Here is a 19,948-nt window from a genome sequence, read left to right on the forward strand (position 1 = left end):
GGGACATGAAAGACGGAGGACTTAAAAACCCTTTCCCCACTATATTACCCCCCCCCCTTCTCTTTCTTATAGAAACTCAACTGCTTTGGCAATGCTAACATGTATGTGGTCCTGCCAATAAAGCTTATTTGAATTTGAGAGAGAGTGGGGCGAGAGAGAGGGGGTGGGAGGGGGGGGGCGAGAGAGAGAGGGAGGGGGCAAGAGAGGGGGGGTGAGAGAGAGAGAGGGGGGGTGAGAGAGAGAGGGGGGGTGAGAGAGAGAGGGGAGGCGAGAGAGAAAGGGGGGGCGAGAGAGAGAGGGGGCAGAGAGGGGGGCGAGAGAGAGGAGGGGGAAAGAGAGAGAAAGAGAAATAGAGGGAGGGAAGAGAGAGGGGGAGAGGGAGAAGGAAGGGGGAGAGAGGGGAAAGGAAGGGGGAGAGAGGGAGGGGAGAGAGGGGGGGGGGAGAGAGAGAGAGAGAGAGAGAGAGAGAGAGAGAGAGGGGGGGGGGAGAGAATATAAATATGTAACGCTCGCCTCCATTCACAGAGAAAGAAAACATGGGGGCGGGCTTCACAGTGATTGATCAGAAGCTATCACAGCGATTAGGTGAGTTCTGGTTCCCGATCGTTAGTACAGGCCCGGGTCTCACGGTAAGACCCCGCTCCCAGCACAAAGGGAGATACGCAAATATGTGGCCCCACGGCAAAAAAGCAGTCTAGTATATTTGTGTTACATTGGCATGAAGAGGTTAAGGCAGGGCTCAAAATTTCAAGTCCTGAGCTACTAGCCAGGCCTTAAGAATTACTCGCCACCAGTTTCCCCACCCAACCTCTACCCTGCCCCGCCCCTAAACACACCCTCATAAATTATCACATGAAATTACACTTAAATGGTTTATGCAGAATTAAGTTACAAAAATAAATATTAACAACAACTTTATTATTGCCCATCAGTGCAGCCTCGTCAGTGCCCATCAATGCAACCTGCTCAGTGCCCATCAATGCAGCGTGACCAGTGCCCACCAATGCAACCCACCTTTGGTACCAGAAGAGGACCATTAGCCCCAGGGGTCCCCTCTATTCTTTTTGGGAGATTCATCGGAAATCTTTGGGCGTTTTGATATTTGACCTATCAAGTTCTACAGTGTGCCAAGAAGTTTCTATCAATGCGTATTATGACCTATGGATTTAGCAGGAGATGGATTTTTGGGAAGCCTCCATTCAATAATTTCTGGTGATGATCTGATTTACTGGTAGCAGATGCACCAATTCATGGTACTCTTCAGTGAAGGAGTTCATGAAATGGACTTTGAGTTAGAAGGGGACAGTTTTTTCACTCTTATCAAAATTATCCAACACTAAACAATGTAAAATATATATTTCACATGTTTGTGCGCTATTATTCTGTTTAGCGCAGCACAGTTTTATGGATAAATGTTGCTCTTATTAGATACAATTCAGATTCAGAATACTTTATTAATTCCAAGGGATATTATTAAAATTTCAAATATCTAAAGGATGCTCTGCATTCTTTGAGCAACCAGATTATTCCTTTACATTTCTATGCTAGAAGAATAAAGTATTACAACTATACTCTTCTAGAAAGAAGAAAAGAATCTAAAAACACAAGTTTATTTCACTCCTCCACACAAAATGTATTGTGAATTTGTACCGTTAGGCCCGGTTCACACCAATACGACAAATGCTTTGGAGCACTTGTTGCATCAGAAGCCGGGCCCCATTCAGTGCAATGGAACCGTTCTAATGTGACTTGAGTTGCTCCGGATTATAAAAATGTTCCTGCACTACTTTTGGTCCGACTTTGGTATGACTTGCATTGACTTCTGTGAAAGAAGTCGATTGCAAGTCGTGCCAAAGTCGCGCTGGGGTCCGACTTCAAAGTTACAGGGAGTATGAACCCGGGCTTACTGCTGCACTCATATATGCTGACCATTGTTCTCACCTGCAAGTCCATTGACTCCTATCAGTCCAGCAGAGCTGGCAATGCTCACTATATGGCCATGATTGGAGGCCATCATAGCAGGTAGGAAGGCTTTACATGTCTGCAGAAAAACAAACACGATATTAGTCATAAATGGCATCCACTGCTGAGTTTAACTTAACTTAAATTATTATCTATATATAGCAGTCTATCTATTCCCCCCCACATTACATTACAGAGTGAGATCTCCAACATCAGCCAGAACATGTGACATAACACATCAATGGATTCAACCAGCACGGAACAGATGTGTGTTACAAGATCTATTTTGATGCTTTGATATTGAGCAATTCTAAAATATACCTAAAAAGAATCAAAAAAGGAACAACACGAATAATACTAGATATTTTAAACAAAGCTCTACGCTTAGTTAGCTAAGAAACACAATTTAGCACTTCCCACCCAGTCTATTGTCAAATGACGTCTGGGCAGGACCTTTGTCATTCTGGCCTGCTACTGGTACCATGTGATCATTGTGACCACAGAAGATCACATGACAATTGTAAACAATGAACGACTTTGATTCATGCCATTCATTGTGTACGATTGTGTTGCTGGCTGTGATTAGTCACAGTGATCACATGGTACAGACAGGGCCAATCACAGTTCACCTCTACCATGTGATTAGCTGTGGCCAATCACAGCTAATCACAACACACACTGAATGAATCAAGTTTATTCAGTAAAAATGGTTGGATATACCAGTGAAATTCCCTAGTATAAGCAATCAATGTGTAATAATAAAATTTAAAAAAATCTTGATCACTTCCCTGGAGTAGTGCAGTGTTACTATGGCAACACTATTGCTCTGGTCACACGGTGTTAAAAAGTGTGTGTTTTTTTCCCCTACTGTCACCAGTCAGTGTCTCTGATCACCGCCACACCAGTATATGATGATGCTGTACTGCACTGGTGACAGAAATGAAGCTGTCAGTACATCAGGAATGATCAATTTTCAGAGATACATACCATAGTTTGTGGACTTTCCTATAGACTAAATAATAAATACTGATCTGGGTTATTTTCACCAAAGAAATGGAGCAGAATACAGTTTGGCCTAAATTTATGAAGAAAGATTATTTGCCAAATTTTATAACAGAAATGAAGAAAAAACACATTTTAAAAAAAAATGTTTGGTCTTTATTTTGCAAAAAATAAAAAACCCAGTGGCGATTAAATACCTCCAAAAGAAAGCTGTATTTGTGTGAACAAAAAATTATAAAAATTTCATATGGGTACAGTGTTGCACGACTGCACAATTGTCAAAGTGCGACAGTGCTGAAAGTTGAAAAATGGGCAGGAAGGATGCCCAGTATTGAAGTGGTTAACTAAGGCCCCTTTCACACTTTCGCGACTTGAGAGCCACATGATTTTGCGGCCGCGATTTCAGGGAATGGCTGTGTAAACTTGAGGTCTATGGACTTCAACTCGCACCAAAGTCGGACCAAAGTAGTACAGGGACTACTCTGAAGTTGCACAGATATGAATGGTTATCATTGGGAATCATGGGGTACGATTTGTCATGCGACTGATGTTCAAAGTCGCAGGAAAAGTCGTACAAGTATGAAAGGGGCCCAAGTTAATCTGCATGTAACATTCAGAAAAAGAAAAAAAAAAAGAGAAAAGGAGCTTTTGCTATTTTAACCTATCCCTATATTTTAGGGATTTTAACAATTCCTTCTTTGAAAAAAATGCCTGCATTTTAATGAGACTTAGCCTCAAGGCAGCACAGAAGCCCCCGTTCTGAACTTTTCATGGTTCAGGGGCGTCATAGGTTTGGCAACATATACTGGGCTAGAAGACAAACTATTAAATTACTTCTTCAGAATAAAACGTCGAACTATCCTGCAAATCTGAATCAGTAACTGTTTACTCGATCGTTCCCAATGGCTGTTTCCATGGAACTCAACAGAACACAGCTGAAATGTAATTTTGAAAATCCTGTTGACTGATTTATTTATTTTTGAAAAGAAATGAAAAACATAGACAAGAGACTTGAGAGAAGAAAACATGAAGAATCTGCACAAAGGCAAAACCGACTGGCTAAAACAAGACTATCCAACTTCATTTCTCTAGGGCCAAACACAGGCCAGGGACTTTGATGCAAACATAACAATTTTCATTTAGGAGCTACATATAATTTTATTGTTTTGAAATAGCAAAAAAAAATCCTGAACATGACCGCAGACATTAGTGGCGCTCGTGTATTAGGAGGCAACCATACACCAGTAAACATCAAGACAATCTTAGGCCTAATTCACACAGGCTTCAGCTTGTATAAGAGTAATGTGAACAGCAAGCTTTTCTAAAACTGTCAGTAAGCTTTTGGTAAGCTTCAAGGGGCTTTCTCTATGCCTTTAACCACTTAAAGACCGGCCCCATAGCAGTTTTACTGCTACAGGGTGTCTCTCCTGTGCAGAATCACGTATACATAGGTGATTCTGCACTCCTGCCTGCAGGGGGTACACGCGGACCACTTCTGCTGTGATTATTCACAGCACAAGCCGGTCTGCAGGGGGTGTGGAGCACAGGATTGTCCTGTGGCACCCGCCGATCCTCGGTAAAATACACAGTGAACAAGGCAGATCTCCATTCGGACGACGTGGGGAGAGAAATAGATTGTGTTCCTGCAAAAGCAGGGAAAAAAATTGATCTCTTCCCTTAGAGCCCTTTCACACTGGGGCGGTTTGCAGGCCCTATTGCGCTAATAATAGCGCCTGCAAACCGACCCGAAACAGCCGCTGCTTTAATTCCAGTGTGAAAGCCCAGAGGGCTTTCACACTGGAGCGATGTGCTGGCAGGACGGTAAAAAAAGTCCTGCTAGCAGCATCTTCGGAGCAGTGAAGGAGTATACCGCTCCTTTACCGCTCCTGCCCATTGAAATCAATGGGACGGCGCGGCAATACAGCCGGTGGTTTTAACCCTTTCTCGGCTGCTAGTGGGGGGGGGTAATACCCCCCCGCTAGCGGCCGCATACCGACAACGCCCCCGCCCCAGTGTGAAAGGACCCTTAGTGAAAGCAGCACATACAGTAAACAAAAACACTGGCTAGGCACACAGGTAACCCTTTGATCGCCCCTGCTGTTTAACCCCTTTCCAGCCAGTATCATTAGTACAGTGTAGAGCTGCACAATTCTGGCTAAAATGAGAATCACAATTTTTTTGCTTAAAATAAAGATCACTATTCTTGCGGCGTTAGATCATCTTTCAGATTATACAAAAAAATTGGGCTAACTTTACAGTTTAGTTTTTTTTTTTTAAATTAATTAAAGTGTTTGTTCTCCAAAAAATTGCGTTTGAAAGACCTCTGCGCAAATACAGTGTGACATAAAATATTGCAACAACCACCATTTTATTCTCTATGGTCTCTACTAAAAAAATATATATAATGTTTGGGGGTTCTAAGTAATTTTCTAGCAAAAAACTGATTTTAAATGGTAAGCAATATAATAGAATAGAATGCATTAAGATAAAAAACCTTCAGACTTTACAACCCCCTTAAAATTGTATGATTAGAGATAACACATATTTGTAGTGGTGATATATGTACATTAGAACACTTCATTTATAGCGCTGAATCATATTGGGTTGCATTATTTGTTTCTTGATTTTTCTGGTAGCTAAATCTGTGTGTTCAGCAGCTGTTATTTAGTTTAATATAATAGGGCATTGCACATTCCCTTTTAGATTTTTTTAATACCCAAGTGATAATCATTCTGCACATAAGTCAGGAATGCTTGCTGTATATGGGACCAGTTCCATAGTGCCAAAGAAAATTAAAGTGCATCTAAAGCCAAAAGTTTTTGGATAAAGTTTTCGAAGAGTTGTCAATGCTGTCCATTTCTTATCGCTATCTCTGTGCCCACTGCAAAGAAATCTTTGTCCTAATAACCATGGTCACCTTGTGTCTACACAGGGCAGAAAGTAAAAGAAAGTCTCCTCAACAGGATGGTGACCAGAAAAAAAAAAATAATAATAACCACTGATGCAAGTGTTAACCCTTCCCTTTGCTTTCCAAACTAACAAAAACTAAAAACTAAAAAGTTGGGTTTAAATATTGTATACAAGTACACTTTCCCCTGGCTTCAAGGCGTTTATATTAGAGCTTCTTAGAAGGCCACCTGACTGTCATTGATAGCAGTGTTAGCTGTAGATATACTCTAATCCTTATCACTGTATGCAGGCTGTTGTCAAATGAGTCCCAAAAAGAAAAATAGTAACAACATGTCCACAAAGGCATGAGTCCAGATATCTCACTGCCTGAGATGCAAAGATTAGATAACTAACTTGGTAGGTCATTCAGGGAGCAAGTTTCTTTCCTGAAACTGTCCCCACCAGGAGAAGACAGTGATTATTGCTATCAATAATACCTGCCACTAGCAATAATCGCATGTAAAATCCAGCAGACTGGTTGTACCCAAGATGATCTTTCGATCAACTTGGTAGATTCAGCTTGCCCATACACGGTTTGAATCATGAAGGTTCAGTCTATGGCCGGTCTGTGTCAATATGCTTTTCTCTTCAAATAGGTTTTACATTCCCATACAAGTTTATAGGAATGCAAAACTTTGTTTGAACTAGGTCAAATGAAGGTCAGAAGCAGTCAACTGCCAAATGCACCATCAATGAATTCTGCATGTCCTGAGAAGTCTCTCTCAAGCTGATGCCATCAAAATAAGCATTAAGCCTGTCCACACAAGCCCTCATTCTTTGTTTAGCAAGCGAGCTGAACAAAAAAAAACAAAACAAAAACAAATCTTGTCAATGATCTCAAGACAGTTGGGACCATAGTCACCAAGAAAACAATCGGCAACATAATATGCCGTAAAGGACTGAAATCCTGCAGGGCCCGCAAGGTCACCCTGCTCAAGAAAGCACATGTACAGGCCCGTCTGAAGTTTGAACATCTGAATGATTCAGAGGAGAACTGGATGAAAGTGTTGAGGTCAGATGAGACCAAAATCAAGCTCTTTTGCATCAACTCAATGCTGTGTTTGGAGGAGGAGGAATTTTGCCTCTGGCCCCAAGAACACCATCCCCACCGTCAAACTTGGAGGTGGAAACATTATTCTTTAGGGGTGTTTTTCTGCTAAGGGGACAGGAAAACTTAACCGCATCAAAGGGACGATAGACGGGGCAATGTACCGTCAAATCTTGGGTGAGAACCTCCTTTCCTCAGCCAGGGCATTGAAAATGGGTCGTGGATGGGTATTTCACCACGACAATGACTCAAAACACACGCACAAGGCAACAAAGTAGTGGCTCAAGAAGAAGTACAATAAGGTCCTGGAGTAGCCAGACCTTAATCCCAAAGAAAATATGTGGAGGGATTTGAAGGTTCGAGTTACCAAACGTCAGCCTCAAAACCTTAATGACTTGGAGAGGATCTGCAAAGAGGAGTGGGACAAAATCCCTCCTGAGATGTGTGCAAACCTGGTGGCCAACTACAAGAAACGTTTGACCTTTGATTGCCAGCAAGGGTTTTGCCACCAAGTACTAAGTCATGTTTTGTAAAGGGGTCAAACACTTCACTCATTAAAATGCAAATCAATTTATAACGTTTCTGAAATGCGTTTTCTGGATTTTTTTGTTATTCTGTCTCTTACTGCTAAAATAAACCTACCATTAAAATTATAGATTGATCATTTCTTTGTCAGTGGGCAAATGTACAAAATCAAGAGGGGATAAAATAATTTTTTCACTCACTGTAACTCCACTTTTGTTGAAAAAAACAAAAAAAAAAACACATTCCCCTCTGGGTGATCTATATACATTGCAAGGATTTTAATAACCTTTTGTTATTCTGAAGAAATCTCTTTGTGTTACTTCTTAGAAAATCAGTGAGCCAATCACACATGTCTCTGGGGAGGGGGCGTTTTGTACACATTCTGTGTACAGAACACCTCCAGGTAGCCATATTGCATAGCATTTTACAGAAAATTACAGACATGAAGGTTCAAAAGGAAAGGGGTTTTTTAACCACTTCAATACAGGGCATTTTCACCCCCTTCCTGCCCAGGCCAATTTTCAGCTTTCAGCGCTGTAACACTTTGAATGATAATTGCGCGGTCATGCGACGTTGTACCCAAATTAAATTTTGAAAGTTTTTTTCCCCACAAATAAAGCTTTCTTTTGGTGGTATTTGATCACCTCTGCGTTTTTTATTTTTTGCGCTATAAACAAAAAAAAGAGTGACAATTTTGAAAAAACACAATATTTATTACTTTTTGCTATAAAAAATATCCTGTCTTTTTTTTAAAAAAACTATTTTTTTCCTCAGTTTAGGCCGATATGTATTCTTTTACATATTTTTGGTAAAAAAAAATCCCAATAAGTGTATATTGATTGGTTTGCGCAAAAGTTATAGCGTCTACAAAATAGGGGATAGATTTGTAATTTGCATTAATTTTTTTTTTTTTACTACTAATGGCGGCGATCTGTGATTTTTATCGTGACTGTGACATTGCGGCAGATCGGACACTTCTGACACTATTTTGGGACCATTGACATTTATAAAGCGATCGGTGCTATAAAAATGCACTGATTACTGTATAAATGTGACTGGCAGGGAAGGGGTTAACACTAGGGGGCACTGAAGGGGTTAAATGTGTGTCCTAGGGAGTGATTCTAACTGTGGGGGTAAGGGACTGATGAGGGGAGGAGACTGATCGGTGTTCCTCTGTACAAGGAACATACGATCAGATCTCCTCTCCCCTGACAGGACATGGATCTGTGCGTTTACATACAGAGATCAACGTCCCTGCTCTGTGATGATCAATCGCGGGTGCCCGGCGGACACCGTGGCAGCCGGGAACGCGCATCGGGTCCCCAGCGATGCGGTGGTGCGGGCTCTCCACAATGCCGGGAAGCCGAGGTCGTCATATGACACCCACACTGAGGGAGGAAGGGTTCCTGCCGCCGTCATTTTACTATATGGCGGTAGGGAACTGGTTAATAACATTCAATAACAATTTGACTTGTATCGCAATTGCAAATGCTATACTATGTTTAAAATTTTTTTGCTCACGAAAGTGGAGTTATCCTTTAAGGAGAACTTTAAGATGCTAGGGAGCTCACGGACCAGACCATGAGGGCAGGGATAACATGTTCCTCGAATACTGTATATATTTTGTATACAAGAAAGAATTTGGATAGAGTTTGGCACAGTAGGATTTTCTCGGTACCGTCGAAGGACATTACAAAAAATTGTTATAATCAATCATTTTTATTTGCATACAAATACAATGTATAAAAACAGTCCAATCCACTCTACATGCTAAATATATTGGGAAGGGATTACTTCACTCCAGTGATGTTTTGTACTGCCCCGTCAATTCTCTCCTGTTACTGCCACAACAAGAACCAATCTTAATTCCCAATAGTATTGTGCTTAGAGGATTCATTGGCTCTGATATACCTGCTCACATGCTCACCCAGGGTCTTTTCCCTTGATGCCATCCCCCTGAGGCTGCTGCTGGCTAGGTTCGGATCTCAGGTATCTACCCCTTCTTGGTTCTCCTGAAGAAGCGTGACCATGAAACATGTTGAGAGTCTGATGGCCTACAAATGAACCCCCCCCCCGGGAGTAATGCCCTCCTACCATAGGAGTGTAGGAACAGTCAAGAGGAAATTATACATTGTATTTGTATGCAAATAAAATGTATTGATTTTATCAAATTTTGTAATGCCCTTAGTACCGTGAAAATCCTGCTGCCCCATTCTATCCAAATTCTTTCTTGATATTATTTAGGATGTGGGTAATTATATTTTAAATATTAACCACTTACGGACCTCCGTCATTATACGGCGGCACTTTGAATAGGAATATCGTTGTTATGGCAGCAGGTAGCTGCCATAGCCCCGGTATCCTCTTCTTCAGTGGGTGGCCCGCTTTCAGATAAAAGTGGTCTCAGTGGCGGATTCGCCACGAGATCACTTTTATTGGGGGCGGGACAGGGCCCCCCCTTCCCGCCACGCTCCGGTGCCCTCTGCCACTTACCAGAGCCGCCGGCGATTGCTTCCTCTCCCCTCTGTGGTATGGAGCTGAGTGAGGGGAAGATGGCCCCCACCAACTCCATACCATTGCAGGACTGAAGCGACGTTAAAATGTCACTTCCGCCCATAGCTCTTAAAAAGGAACATTTTTTATTTTATTGCAATTTTTTATTATTATTTTTTTTTTTTTTTATTGCATTTTAGTGTAAATATGAGATCTATTAAAAGAGGTCCTGGCATGTTTTTTTTTCTATTACAAGCGATGTTTACATTCCTTGTAATAGGAATAAAAGTAACACTTTTTTTTTTTAAAGAACAGTGTAAAAATAAGAAATAAACAGTAAAATAAATAAGCAAAAACAAAAACAAATTTTTAACGCGTCCCATCCCGCTGAGCTCCTGCGCAGAAGCGAACACATACGTGAGTAGCGCCCGCATACGAAACCGGTGTTCAAACCACACATGTGAGGTATCACCGCGATTATTAGAGCGAGAGCAATAATTCTAGTCCTAGACCTCCTCTGTAACTCAAAACATGCAACCTGTAGAATTTTTTAAACGTCGCACATGGAGATTTTTAAGGATAAAAGTTTGCCGCCATTCCACGTGCAGAACAACTGCAATTTTATTCTCTAGGATGTTACAAAAAATATATATATAATGTTTGGGGGTTCCAAGTAATTTTCTAGCAAAAAGAAAATTGATTTTAACTTGTAAACAACAAGTTTGAAAAATAGGCCCGGTCTTAAAGTGGTTAAAACTTTCTTCTGAGCAATTATTTCCAATATTTTGTATACAAAAGGTCAGCAAAGTGGTCTTGTAGGTAGAGAAAAAAACAAAAATTACCCAGAAATGTGCCATTGTGTTCACTTGCATGGTCTTCTCTACGAGAGCATCAGGTGAGTCGATGAATTTCTTTCCAGTCACTATGCCAGCATTGTTAATTAAGATACTAACATCTCCAACTTCTTTCTTCACCTAAAGAATGAAAGAAAAATCTAGTTGAAAAAAAAAAAAAAAGTAAAGCAAGTACGTGCATCACAAAAAAAAAGACCAAAATAATACCTATAAATGTTATCTACAGATTGAAGTTATCAATATTATGGTGCCCATAGACTACACTCTGATCACAGTAATGCCCTGTACACACGGTCGGACATTGATCGGACATTCCGACAAGAAAATCCATGGATTTTTTCCGACGGATGTTGGCTCAAACTTGTCTTGCATACACACGGTCACACAAAGTTGTCGGAAAATTCGATCGTTCTGAACGCTGTGACGTAAAACACGTACGTCAGGACTATAAAACGGGGCAGTAGCCAATAGCTTTTGTCTCTTAATTTATTCTGAGCATGCGTGGCACTTTGTGCGTTGGATTTGTGTACACACAATCGGAATTTCTGACAACGGATTTTGTTGTCGAAAAATTTTATAGCAAGCTCTCAAACTTTGTGTTTCGGAAATTCCGATGGAAAATGTGTGATGGAGCCTACACACGGTCGGAATTTCTGACAACAAGGTATTATCACACATTTTCCGGCGGAAAATCCGACTGTGTGTACAGGGCATAAGACATCACCCAGCGCATCAATAAACAAATCAATTGTTAAAACACAAAATGCATCAGATCTTGCTTTAGGAAAATCACTATTTACTGTGTTCTCGTGCCATTCACACAACTGTATACAGTGCCTTGAAAACGTATTCATACCCCTTGAAATTTTCCACTTTACAATTAAAAATGTAAATGTGCTTTATTGGGATTATATGTGATAGACCAACACAAAGTGTTACATAATTGTGAAGTGGAAGGAAAATGATAAATTGTTTTCAACATTTTTTACAAATCAATATGTGAAAAGTGTGACGTGCATTTGTATTCAGCCACCCTGGGTCAATACTTTGTAGAATCACCTTCCGCTGCAATTCTCTTTGGGGATGTCTCAACCAGCTTTGCACATCAAGGGATTGACCTTTTTGCCCATTCTTCTTTGCAAAATAGCTCAAACCCTGTCAAATTGGATGGAGAGTGTCTGGACAGCAATTTTCAAGTCTTGCCACAGATTCTCAATTGGATTTAGGTCTGGACTTTGTTTGGGCCATTCTAACACATGAATATGCTTTGATCTAAACCATTCCATTGTAGCTCTTGCTGGAAGTTGATCCTCCGCCCCAGTCTCAAGTCTTTTGCAGGTTTTCTGCTAAGATTGCCCTGTATTTGGCTCCATCCATCTTCCCATCAACTCCGACCAGCTACCCTTTCCCTGCTGAAGAAAAGTATCCCCACAACATCATGCTGCCATCACCATGTTGCTTTTAGGCCAAAAATTTAAATTGTGGTCTCATCCGACCAGAGCACCTTCTTCCACATGTTTGCTGTGTCCCCCACATGGCTTCTCGTAAACTGCAAATGGGACTTCTTATGGCTTTCTTCTTGCCACTCTTCCATAAAGACCAGATTTGTGGAGTGCACAACTAATAGTTGACCTGAGCTGTGGATCTCTGCAACTCCTCCAGAGTTACCATGGGCCTCTTGGCTGCTCTCTGATTAATGCTCTCCTTGCCTGGCCTGTCAGTTTAGGTGGACGGCCATGTCTTGGTAGGTTTGCCATTGTGCCTTACTCTTTCCATTTTCAGATGATGGATTGAACAGTGCTCCTTGAGATGTTCAAAGCTTGGGATATTTTTTTATAACCTAACCCTGCTTTAAACTTCTCCACAACTTTATCCCTGATCTGTCTGGTGTGTTCCTTGGCCTTCATGATGCTGTTTGTTCACTAAGGCTCTCTAACAAACTTCTGTGGGCTTCACACAACAGCTGTATTTATAATGAAATTAAATTACACACGGGTGGACTCTATTTATTAATTAGGTGACGTCTGAAGGCAATTGGTTCCACTAGATTTTAGTTAGGGTTATCAGAGTAAAGGAGGCTGAATACGAATGCAAGCCACACTTTTCACATATTTATTTGTAAAATATTTTGAAAACCATTTATCATTTTCCTTCCACTTCACAATTATGTGCCACTTTGTGTTGGTCTATCACATAAAATCCCAATAAAATACATTTACGCTTTTGGTTGTAACATGACAAAAAATGGAAAATGTTAAGGGGTATGAATACTTTTTTCAAGGCACTGTAGTTGTGGGAAAAATAGAAGAAAAAATGATCAGCTATTGGTTTAGCAGTATAAAAAACGTGTAATGGTCCTCTGCGCTACTACTAGTAAATAAAATACCGTAAATTAAAAATAAGGTGGAAATGCAGCAAAACCTAATAGTGTTCACAACTACACAAATAAGTAAAATTAAAATTTATGGTGATCTTGCGTATATCCTACAAACTTCCATATATGAAATCAAACAAAGAATGTTAAATTAAAGTGGTGTTCCGCCCCAAAAAATAAATAATTAAAAGCCAGCAGCTCCACATATACTGCAGTTGCTGGCTTTTAACAATAGGACACTTACCTGTCCTGGAGTCCAGCGATGACGGCACCGCAGCTGATGTTTCCATCAGCTATCAGGTGCTGCCCCTGCCATTGCGGGTAAGGGTAAATGGCAGTGTAGCCTTACGGCTTCACGTCGGGAACCCTACTGCGCATGCGCGAGGCCCCGCTCCTCTCTCTTACTGGCCCGGCGATAGGGAGAGGAGGAGGGAGCCCCGCGGTTATGTCACGGGCCGCAGCCCGGACTCCCGGAAGTGGGGCCAGGATACCTGTCAAAGACAGGAAACCTGTCCCCCCTGAAAGGTGACAATTGTGGCACGGGAGGGGGAGAGGAGACAAATGAGTTGAGGTTCCACTTTTGGGTGGAACTCCGCTTTAATACAATAACGTGAAATAAATTGCATACGATGCTCATTCAAACAGTAGTGACACAATTAAATAAATATGTGTAGTGAAGTCCATAGTTGAAGATAGTCCAATTGTAGTGGATCAAAGTAGTGAAGATGGAGCATCAATAAAACTTGGTAATTTATCCAATAAGTGAAACCGCTGACACCACACCACTGTGCTCACAGAACTCTCACCTCATAGGCATAAGTCATATGCCTTGGAACATAATCCAATAGAAACAACACATTCCACTTCCAGTCTCAACAATAGACTTTGTTGTATCAGAAAATTCCACCCCACATATACGATGTTCCACTCCGCATGTAAAGTAAATAAACCTCCGATAGTGTATTACCATTAAAAAGGAGTTTATTAAGATAAAAAATACCTGCTTACATGAGAACAGCAGTAAATGCGCCAAAGAAAGACAAACAGTCGGCGTTCACGCCACCTCACACGTCACTTCCATGGTATACTCTGTCACATGACTTCCTCAGGGGACTGGATTGGCTATTGTGTAATTCTAGTTATTTCGCGTGGAAAAGAAGTATATTTGAAGCCATTTTGATGAAGCTCATCATCATAGAGACAATGAGACGGCAGCCATTTTCCCAAAGATTTATATAATACTTATAAATAACATAGGGAATAGAATAGAAAGGCTTCTTAATGTGAATCAACATAGAAGCAGCTATTAACCCCATTTATATCCAACAACTTTGCATACTAAATTTAATAATAAATTGCTCTAAGAGGCTAAAAAACTAAAACAATGTAATAATTGATTGTAAGATAAATAAATACTTTAAAAAATCTTCTTGCAAGATAAAAAACATATATAAAATTGAGGCGTAATAATGGAGCTATTTTGCCATATATTCCGAAAAATGCTGACATACTCCTTGAAATAGAGTAAGTATCTAATAGAGGACCACATAAAAACACGAGGATACTAAAAAGGTGTTGGTTAATCTAAATAATCAAGGATTTGGATAAATAGTTTAATGCACACCAGAAATAAGATGAGAGGTTTACATGTAGGCAATCCATAAAATAAAAGTAAAATAAAATTAATAATTACTAATGAAGCAATTGAGATCAAAGTCTGCATTCAACCCATCTGGTACAAGAGTTCTCATCTATGTATCCATTTTGATTCTTTCTGGCTCAAAGATCTAACTTTATGGTCACCTCTCCATGGTTTATGGTTCTATATTCCCCAAAACAATAAATGGGCTGGGTCATTATTGTGAGCCAAAGCAAAGTGTCTAGATACACTATGCTTTGGACATCCTTTAATAATGTTTTGTACATGCTCTCTAATTCTTACTTTCAAAGCCCTTTTAGTCCTCCCTACGTACTGTAATTTGCAAGAGCATTGTATAACGTATACAACCCTTTCAGCGTGGCTAATGAAGTCTCTGATGGGATAGATGCTCCCTGTATTGGTGACTTCAAATTCATTCTTTTTACCTTGAAATTTCTTTGAATGTTGACATGCAAAACAATATTTGCATGGGAAGAAATATTTGCCAGTAAAGAAGGAGAATTGATTCCTAGACGGAGGTTCAACCACATTTTTAATAATTAAATCCCTGAATGTTGTTGCCCGTTTGTATATGATAACTGGCTTATCAGGTAGAACACTCTGTAGGTATCTATCTCCTCTCAATATGTTCCTGTATTTTCTAATTATTTTTTCCACATCTTTATTTTGGACACTATAATCTAAAATAAGAGTGGAGCTTCTGAGAGGCTTGGTCATGCCAGAACTCAATGCATTTAATAAGATATTTCCTTTGTATGCATTTGAGTTTACTATGTTGCCTTAACAACCATTTTGTGGCCTCACAGGCCTGATGGTGTTGTAGAATTGTATAGAGTGATGAAACATCACTCTAACACTGGTGGTAATTCTAATGCCGCGTACACACGATCGGACTTCTCGTCTGAAAAAGATATGATGGCTTTTCCGACAGAATTCCGCTCAAGTTTGCCTTGCATACACACGGTCACGCAAAAGTTCGCTGAACTTACGACCGTCAAGAACGCGGTGACGTACAACACTACGACGAGCCGAGAAATTGAAGTTCAATGCTTCCGAGCATGCATCGATTTGTTTCCGAGCATGCGTAGGAATTTTGCGTGTCGGAATTGCCACAGACGATCGCATTTTCAGATAGGAACTTTTTCCGACCTAAAAATTGAGAGCATGCTCTCAATCTTTTGCCGGCTTGAATTCGGCCAGCAAAAGTCCGACGGAGCATACACACAGTCGCATTTTCCGCCGAAAAACTCTCATTGGTCTTTTGTGGGCAGAAATTCCAATTGTGTGTACGCGGCATTACAGTTGTAAAACATGCTTCGTATCCCTTAAATAGGCTTTTGAATGTTGGACGGCCGGTTGAATAAAATTATCGATGTATTGGCCCATTCTTGATGTTAGGGAATCGATCACATTTACGATGGGTCTTCCTGATGGGTTTTCCTTGTCTTTGTGGATCTTCAGAATGGTATAGATCACTGGGATTCTACAGGATTAAGGAACGAGATATTTAGCTTCCTTGGTGTTTAATATATCTTTGACACCAAGATGAACAATTTGCTCCAGCTCTTTGCATTGCATTGCTGGATTTCCTAATAATTTCACATACGTAGAGGTATCTTGTAATTGACGATTGATTCATCAATTACATATACAGATATGGGCTGGGTGTATTAATATATCTTTTCTGGCCCCTAAAGAACGTATACCCTTTTTGATATGTATTGGGTCATTTATTTTCTTAATCTACAATTGGTCTAAATCCTGTAATACCAATTTTTTGAATACTTCAATATGTTAATTATCATGTACCTGTGGGTTGTAGAGAGATTTATTCCGTAATGTACAATGTTCAATTGTATCTACATTGGAAAATGGTTTGAATACCCGTGTTTGTGGATAACTTAAAATTGCCTTCTTGATATTAATCTTTCTCACATATTTACGTATTCCAATGTACGTGTCAAATTTATTTATATTTTTTGTGGGGGCATACTTTAAGCCCTTATCAAGTACTGCCAATTCATCAGTGGTCAATGGTTGGCCACTCAGATTAAAGACTCTTTCCCCTGTTCTCTTTTTCTTTTGGAGTCCCTTTCCTGATCTGCATCCCCTCTTCGTTCTGGAGTTCTTCTTGGTCCTTCTTCTTGCGGTCTTCTCCTTGGGGATTAGTGAGCTTCCTGTGGCTGTCTCCTGGGGGAGCAATGGGTTTCTTCTGGTTTCCTCCTCGGAGAGTGATACCTCCGTCCTCTGTCTAAAAAATCTGTCCTCTGTCGTTCCTGCTCATAATATGGTTGACGATAATAAGAATTAGGTTCAGTATAGTTTCTGATAGGGTCAAACCTATTATGTGTAGGTATGGGACTTCTTTCATGTCTTCCGTGTTGATTATGGTAATACGGTGGTCCTCTATTATCCCTATATATTCCTTTATTGAAGGGTCTCTCAATTTAGGGTCTTTCATTATAGCCTCCATTAGAATATTTTTTTTTTAAATGTCAGGGAGTATGTCTGCGTATTTGAGAATATATGGCAAAATAGCTCCATTATTACGCCTCAATTATATATATTTTTTATATTGCAAAATGATTTTTTAAAAGTATTTATTTATCTTACAATCAATTATTAAAGTTTTAGTTTTTTTAGCCTCTTAGAGCAATTTATTATTAAATTTAGTGTGCAAAGTTGTTAGATATAAATGGGGTTAATCGCTGCTTCTATGTTGAATTGCATGAAGAAGCCTTTCTATTCTATTCCCTATTTTATTTAGAAGTATTATATAAATCTTAGGGAAAATGGCCACCGTCTCATTGTCTCCATCTATGGCCATGAGCTTCATCAAAATTGCGTCAAATACACTTCCTGTCCACACGATATAAATAGAATTACACAATAGCCAATCCGGTCCCCTGAGGAAGTCACATAACATGACATAATGCGCAGGGCGTGGCCGGAGTATACCGCGGACCGGAAGTGACGTGCAAGGTGGCGTAAACGCCAAATGTTTGTCTTTCTTTAGCGCATGCACTGCTGTTCTCATGTAAGCAGGTATTTTTTTATCTTAATAAACTCCTTTTAATGGTAATACACTATCGGAGATTTATTTACCCTACATGTGGAGCAGAACATCGTATATGTGGGGTGGAATTTTCTGATACAAAAAAGCCTATTGTTGAGCCTGGATCCTGGAAGTGGAATGTGTCGTTTCTATTGGATTATGTTCCAAGGAATATGACTTATGCCTATGAGGTAAGAGTTCTGTGAGCACAGCGGTGTGGTGTATTGGAAAAATTACCAAGTTTTATTGATGGTACATCTTCACTACTTTGAGCAATTGGACTATCTTCACTTATGGACTTCACTGCACATATTTAATTAATTGTGTCACTACTGTTTGGATGAACATCGCAATTTATTTCACATTATTGTATTACCATAATTTAACATTCTTTGTTGATGGATTTCATATATGGAAGTTTGTAGGATATGGGCAAGATCACTATAAATTTTAATTTTACTTATTGGTTTAGCAGGCCATAGTCCTTGGAGGAAAGGGGCATACAAGGACACAGGACACCCATACGAACTTTCAAAGCAGGCATACACAGATAACAAATTCTTTCAGCTATTTGGTTTAGAAGATCCGCCCATCAGCCTTTTGGCAACCATCCTAGCTTTAAATATTGAGGCAAACATTTTTACAAGTTATATTTAACAATATAAAGTGCTGACGTTCTTTCTTTAAAGATAAAGAGGGGTTCAATATCCTTTAGATTACGCTGTTTCATGACATTGCTACCCCTTTTCTGCTTTCATTATTCCTCAATAACAGTGTAAGCAGGTCTGTGCAGCTTCTTTGTCCATTTCCTGTATTTTAGAGGAACCATCCACATGATTATATTGCTCACACACCAGCAGTAAATTAGTGCTGCCAGCTAGAACCTTCATAAATTCAAAACCGCTCTCACTGGCCATGAGCAACTCGTATGGCTTTCACATGAATCCTTCTGCAGGGCGGAAAAAAAATGGTTTGAGGCTGCAGGTAACGATAAAGTAGGGCTATAACTTCACAGCAGGATATATACGACTTTGCAAGACGACCTCGATAAAATAGAGGGGTGGGAAGCTAAATGGCAGATGAGGTTTAGGCCCCGTTCACACCTGAGCAATTTTCTGCTTGAAGCTTGTAGCAAACCAAACAAACCAAATCCCATTAATTTCAAGGGCTCCTGTTCACATACGAGCCTGAAGCAAAATGTCTGTCACTCAAAAAGTACATGAGCTTCTTTTTGGCAGATTACAAGCGTTTTTGGCCGCATAGACCTCAATAGAAACGACTGACTTAAGCGGTTTACAAGCAATTTGTCGCTCATTTTAGGCTCAAACAGCAGTTCTGCACCCCTAATTTCCTCTCCCTCTCCTCCCCCTAATGCTTTCTATTGGTTGAACAAAAACACCTGAAGTTGTAAAACGCTTGTAATATGCTTCTAAAACGCTTTAAAAATGCTTGTAAAAAAACAGCAAAAACACTTTAAAAAAAACGCTCAGGTGTGAATGGAGTCTTAAAGTGGTTGTAAACCACAGACATGAAATATGAACAAAGCATATCCATCTATAGTATGTACTTGTCTCAATCCAGAGTACAAAATGTCATTCTGTCTGCTGCTTTATTCCTCTGCTATCAGCATGAGTCACTTCTGACAAGTCTTACTGACATCAAGAGATAAAAAGGTGACAAGGGAGGGATCTGCAGCTGATTGAAAGCCTCAGCTCTGTTACAGTGTGCTTCGTGAAGGGGGGGTGTGACTATTCCCTCCAATCAGCTCTCAGAGCTCTCCTCACCGCTCTGCAAACTGTGACTCCGCCCCCTTTTTCTGACAGCACAGACAAGCTTTATAAATTCTGGACTTTGAATGGATGTAGAGAAGAGAAAACTGCAGACAACAACAGATACAACTTACGTAGGAGGATTTGTTTCATCTCTGTATCACCTGAGGCCGGTCACTTCACTGGGTATATGTAAAAGTTTACAACCACTTTAATGTAGAAAAAAGTAAAATAATGCACATGGGAGCCTGAAATGT

General features: G+C 40.2%; 1 protein-coding gene across 3 annotated transcripts in view; it reads right to left on the minus strand.

Moving 5' to 3' along the window:
- Nucleotides 1-19,948, minus strand: part of SDR16C5 (short chain dehydrogenase/reductase family 16C member 5) — a 171,364-nt gene that overhangs the window by 16,957 nt on the left and 134,459 nt on the right. For all 3 annotated transcript variants that reach the window (XM_073631654.1, XM_073631655.1, XM_073631653.1), the window contains 2 exons: nucleotides 10,822-10,953; nucleotides 1,942-2,041 (listed from right to left, as the gene is read on the minus strand). In XM_073631654.1, coding sequence (XP_073487755.1) covers nucleotides 1,942-2,041; nucleotides 10,822-10,953 — 232 coding nt within the window. The remainder of the gene's footprint in view (nucleotides 1-1,941; nucleotides 2,042-10,821; nucleotides 10,954-19,948) is intronic.

This window comes from Aquarana catesbeiana, linkage group LG05, assembly GCF_042186555.1.
Source record: "Aquarana catesbeiana isolate 2022-GZ linkage group LG05, ASM4218655v1, whole genome shotgun sequence".
Lineage (NCBI taxonomy): Eukaryota > Metazoa > Chordata > Amphibia > Anura > Ranidae > Aquarana > Aquarana catesbeiana.